At 40.6% G+C, this 6,101-nt stretch overlaps 1 protein-coding gene across 1 annotated transcript in view; it reads left to right on the top strand.

The window, feature by feature from the left end:
- Positions 1–1,565: 1,565 nt before the first annotated feature.
- Positions 1,566–6,101, top strand: part of Cyp19a1 (cytochrome P450 family 19 subfamily A member 1) — a 29,305-nt gene continuing 24,769 nt past the window's right edge. The window contains exon 1 of the mRNA XM_027926083.2: positions 1,566–1,710. Within this exon, the coding sequence (XP_027781884.2) occupies positions 1,566–1,710 (145 nt within the window). The remainder of the gene's footprint in view (positions 1,711–6,101) is intronic.

Here is a 6,101-nt window from a genome sequence, read left to right as displayed (position 1 = left end):
TGTGAAAATTTTGTAGTTGCCAGAAATTGGTATTTAGATGTTTAATATCTTTTATAGATCAGGGGAGAGGTAAAATTACATCTTCCTTAAGCATCTGATGAAATTTGTAGCTCTCTCCCTTCAAAAGTGCATGTGAGCAGACATGACATTTTGTACATTTCAGGGAATTCACAGAGTCCCTGACATCCAATTAGAAGCCCTTTCTATGAACTTAAACTTTTATTACTAGGTAAAACTGGGCCAAAGTCTGTTTCAGAGTATGGCAAGTCCCACCAAATTTTAGCACTTTCTTTTAAATAATATTCTATTAATTTATTTTAATATTTTGTTCTTAGTTGTAGATGGACACAATACCATTTATTTATTTATTTATTTATTTATTTATTTATTATTTATCTGCTGATGAAGATGGAGCCCAGTGCCTCACATGTGCTAGACAAGCACTCTATCACTGAGCCACAATCCCAGCCCCAGATTTGGATACTTTCTAAAAAAAGACAAACCTTGCAGCATATCAACTGCTACTGGAAAATGGATTTAATGGTGACTTTTCACCATACGAGTTTATTCAACCAAGGCCTCTTCAACTACTAACTACCACCCCTGAAACTCTCTTCTAGAGTAAAGGTATTATAAAACCTGGCTGTAAAGACAGACTCCACAGCAGATGATTGTTGAACACGAGCAGAATCAGCAATCAAACTGACAAGGGATTGTGTTACACAGGATTAGCCCTGTTGGGATGAGGCTGCAGAGTGGCCTGAGTCTCTTACAGGTGGCATCCTACTCAGTCTGTCCTCTGCCTTTATTCTTCCCCTCCCATTCTTCTTTTCCCCACTACTTCTGATGTTGACTCCAGGGACACTGCTTAATCAGGCTATGGTGCAGGAGATTTTTAGATCCTTATTAAAGTCACAAGAGAAAGACATTCTGCATGAGTTACTTTGGATTCCATAGACAACCCAATGGGAGGCTCTGAGAACATTTCAATGATGTTCAAGAAGTGGGTCTGGGTCTTGTTGTCTTGCGATAGAAACTCACTAATTGGGAAAGTAATATTTGATTAAGGAAAGGGATTGCCAGATTGTTTTATTTGTTTTTTAAATTGATTTGGCTTCAAGGAAAAAAAGATTGCCTAAGCAAAAATCTGCTGATGAAGTCACAGAATGATCCCACTTCTGGAATGAGCTTCGTTTTCTTGTATTTTGGTAAGAGATTTGGCTCTCAATTGGAAATGTGCATCACTCTACCCACTCAAGGGCAAGATGATAAGGTTCTATCAGACCACGCGTATAAGAGAACCTGAGACTCTACCAAGGTCAGAAATGCTGCACTTCAAGCCAAAAGATCTCTCTTGGGCTTGCTTGTTTTGACTTGTAACCACAAATTTGTCTTGTCTAAAGTCCAATCACATTATAAAACAAAGTACTGATCTCCCCAACACAGCATTCTCTGAAGCAGCTGGAGTCATAGACGAACCAGTTAGGGGATTCTCTAATAACTTTTCTGCCCCTTTGATTTCCATAGAGCTCTAAATTGCTGTGTCTGAGGCTGAGGAGAGCAAGATGGTTTTGGAAATGCTGAATCCAATGCACTATAATGTCACTGGCATGGTGCCAGAAGTCATGCTTGTCGGCACCATGCCGATTCTGCTGCTCATGGGCCTTCTTCTCTTGATTTGGAATTATGAGAACACATCTTCAATACCAGGTAAGTCACTTGCTTATTTCTTTGTCTAAGGATATTGTTTCTTCAGGCTTTTGATTCATGATCGTAAAGAAAATTTTGCAAAAGGACAAAGAGCAAACCCTAGTAAGATCTCTGAAGACCATGGTCATGAGAGCAAATGAGGACTGAGGTTAAAAGGTTTATAACTATTATTTGCACATTTTAAATGAAAGCATTTTAAAAATATCTTAGATAAACTCATCTAGTCCACACACTATTTTGGAAAAATAGACTTGACATAAGTGCTTTTTAAAGCAAGCTTGAGATGGGGTGGAGCAAGGTAGAATTCCAGGTTTTTTATTAATTTTTAAAAATATATATTTAAATCCATTCCAATTTTGCCCTATGGCTGAAGTGTCTCTGGAATCCCTTCTTTCTCCATTCCTTCTCCCTCCTACTTTGCCTCACCTGCACCCTCTCCCTTTCTTGCATTTCTCCTTTCTCTTTGTTTTCTCTTCTTGGCAGTTTAGTGATTGTGGCATCACCATGAAAGTTGAATAGGACCTGGGCAATGGAAGAAGAATGGCGGCCACCACCATTTTATAGGCACATCACAACCTGATGGAATCTTTAACAAGGCCCATGGGTCAATTAAAAGTAAAGAATAATAGAATTATCTAGATAATCCCAATGGAAAAATCCTACCATTCCACCACTACTGCTTTAATTTTCAGATTAATTCAGAATTACCAGAACTGTTGCTTTAGTTTTCAATGTAAATGCCTCCTGGCAGGCACCTGTTCCCAATCCCATAAGCTATCCAATAACACAGTTTCAAGAGCATAGTAATTACATATTTCTAAGTGTGTTGAGCCTCAATACAGGGTAACTGAAAATGGGCACATGGGACTGGTACAAAATATTGCATGTCTGGATTCTTTTCAAAATGTCCCAGTTAACTGCCTGTTTTTCCGTCTGATTCAGCCTGGTTACTTGAATGCCAAATTTATTGGGATATTTAGTTAATTTTGTTCTCTGCTCTCCAGCCTCTGGGTCATCTCCAGAGGAGGAGGCTTAGAGCTGAAGAAAGATTTCCTGGTCTTTGACTTGAACTCCCACTCTGGATGTGCCTCTTCTTCAATGGATTTTTCCTCTACCTAGTGGGCTCCTAAGTCAGGGTCAATGAATGGTAGGAGTGAAGTGAATGTGTATGGCGGGGAGGGGGGTGGAATGATTTTTCCTTCTCTTCCCTGACATAGGCTGAGGTGTTAAAGTTTAATCCACTTATTATCAGTGCAGCTTGCAAAGAGAGAGAGGTCAGCATTGTCTGCCCATCCAGTAAGCCACAGGTTCTCTTTTAGTTATTAGAAGAATCAATGAGGCCCAGATTCCCAGGTCCTCCCCCAGACTTTTGAAATCAGATGTTCCATGCCCGGGAAAATGCATTTAAAAAAAGACACCCAACTGCCCTAGATTCTCCTGTTGCAAGCACCGGTGATATTCCCTTGAACCCTGGAGTCTGAAGTTCATCTTATGCAGAATAAGTGTAAAAACTGGAAGCTTAAAGCCCTGGGTCAGAAAGCTAGGTGGCATCTCACTTTGTCCTTCACTTCTGGGCCAGGATCATTGGCAGTTAGATCACATTGATAGTACAGTGGGCCTCTGCTCTGCCAGAGGTGGGGCCCCAGGCTGATGTTTTAAAAACTTTCCTCTGGTAACTTTTCATGGGTAGACAGGGTTGAGAGCCACAAAGATGGGCCCAGCTCCTTCATTTGATAAAAGGTTCAGAACAAGTGATCTGCCTTGCCAGGTGACATGTTATGACAAGAGTGAGAAACCGGGGAGTTTTACAAGTGAGGGGTGAAAGCCCAGAGAAGGGAAATGGCTTGTCAGCTCCCCAGTGGAAGGAATGTGAGAGCATAGGGGATGCCTGGGAGGTCCTCAGTCCCATGTCGATGAGCACTTAGCTGACCAGGGAGTTTCTAGCTTTGTGCTAACTTGAGGTCTGGTTAGAATCTTCTGGTGGCACAGACTAAGAACCTGTGGTTCCTGGTTGGGAGTGGGAAGATGAGAAAATGGTCCTTGTTGGGGTGGTTGTTCTTGCTGCTCTGTTCTCCTGAACTCCTCCTGCCAGCTCCCTTGCATCAGGGATCACTGGGTTCTTGGTTTTACAGGTTCCGGGGAAGCTCAGGGTTGTCAAAAACTGAAGGGAGTTCAGAAGCAAAACGATTAAAAGACGTTAAGTTATAAATTACTCTGGTGAGGTTGATGTTAATGCCTATTTCTGTGGATCAAAAAACTGAGGTTCAAAGAGGGCAGATGTTGTACTGTTAGTAGACGATGGAACTGGGACTCACATCTAGGCTTCTTGTGTTTTCTGAGAAGCTCTCCCAGGTCAGGTGTTTAAGGGTGGAGGGCATGTGAAGACAAGAGGTGTGGTTTCTGGCCTGGGAAATGGCCGACAGTTAGATGGCATAGTGCCAAGGAGGGGGCAGTGAGAATCTGGGGGAGGAAAGACTTCTGTGGGGGATAGGGTTGTAGGCTTCAGTTCTGAGAGATGCCCTAAGGCCACGGATCTCCATCCAGGACTCTCAAAACCTGGCACCTGGCAGCTCTCCCTTCTCCAAGGACACACAGCCATCCTAACCTTGAATGTGGGTCCTCTCCCTCTAGATGCCACACTCTGCTCTGGGCACCACATCCCCAGAGCAGGGCACTTGGAAGAGGACATGGCAACATGTTCTTTTTCCCACTAAGAAACTATTTCACAGAAAAGTGCACAGTGTAATGGAAGATTTGCCATCATGGTCCTGCACAAGAAATAGGATGTTAATGGCATTCTAGAAGTTCCTCGTGTGCCCTCTCAGTCACTCTCTCATTCCTGGAAGTTAAATACTTTCCTGGATTTTGTGACAGTCACTCCCGTACTTTTTTTTTTTTTTTAATAGTTTGGTCTCCTCATTTTATATACCCAGACAAAATGGTTTAATTTTGCCTAGTCTTAAGTGTTTGAACAATCAAAGCATTCATGTATTTATTCTTCTGTCTTGCTCCTTTGCTGGATATTATGTTTGTAAGATTCATCCATGTTGTGGCATGCAGCTGAAGTTTGTGTCATGGCCATGTGGTATTGAGTCTATGAACATCTCATGGTTTAAAACCAATTCTACTGTTAAGGACACTTTGGGCATCTCCAGTCTGGTGGATGGCATGGCTGTGAACACATGTATACACAGGTTTGTTGGGGTATATTCTGAGGTGTGGAATACAACAGCTCTTGATTAGAGCAGCGGGTGAGCAATCCCAGCTGTTGGCTTCAAGGAGGCTGTCTCTGCACAAAAATGCAGTGAAGGATTTACTACTCCTCTTAGGGTGTGAAAGAGGCTCCTGCAATCACTGCATGCCTAGATAAGCATTCCCAAAGCAGACAGCAGAGTAATGTGGAAGCAATCAGAATATTCCCCTAATATTTTACCCAAGTTTCTATCCTCCCAGAGCATTTTCCTCTTCAGCAGGGTTAAAACACTAAGGTTCTCAGCCTCAACTTCAGGGTTATTGCAATTTCCCTTTTTCAGTAGATACAGCTCTCCACAGTCATATCTTATATCTTAAAATGTTTTCATTTTGAAATTTTATGTTTTGCAAATTGGTTTTTTAAAGTGATGGGGGTCTCACTATATTGCCCTGGCTGGCCTTAAACTCCTGGGCTCAAGTGATCCTCCTGCCTCAGCCTCCTGAGAAGCTGGGACTCTTGGGGTGTGCTACCATATCCAGCTCACTGTTATACATTCAGTTGGAATGGTGGCTCCCAGATAATAAGGTTTTCTTCATGGCACCAACCTTTAGATAAAAGATGGAAAGAGCAGTGTTTTATTTGTATGTCTTTGTTTCTCATGGGACTTGCATATTGAGTGAGTGAATGCTGAATAATTCTACTCAAATTCAAGTAGCTCTTTGGCTCTTGTGAACTAAATGTGTGTTATATGATATTTTTTCCATTTTTTATCAAAATGTAAAATATCTTAAATAAGAATAGCATTCAAACTTCATTCTCTATGTTATCTGCATATATTTATGAATTTTGAATTTATGAATTTTGAAAATTCATTAAGGAAACACTGAGCATGCAGTATGGCTAAGCTATAAATATCCAGTAATATAGTTTGTTATTACCTATTTTAACTGATTAAAGTTTTCTATATCTGATGACATTTTAGGGAAATATATGTTCAATCAAATCTATTTGTTCAAATCTTTTTAAAGAACTCAATGGAATTATTTTAATATGGAATTATTTTAATAAAGTCAATCATCTACTATATAATATATACTGTTATTAAAATAATCACAAGATTAATGACCCTTTGATAATATTTTGGTTTTATAGATATTAACAAAGATCTTCTTAAAAGGGGAAAAGAGCTGACAGTATT

The sequence above is a fragment of the Marmota flaviventris genome, chromosome 2, assembly GCF_047511675.1.
Source record: "Marmota flaviventris isolate mMarFla1 chromosome 2, mMarFla1.hap1, whole genome shotgun sequence".
In the NCBI taxonomy this organism is placed as follows: Eukaryota; Metazoa; Chordata; class Mammalia; order Rodentia; family Sciuridae; genus Marmota; species Marmota flaviventris.
Note: the sequence above shows the minus strand (reverse complement) of the source record. Positions and strands in the feature narration are given on the sequence as shown.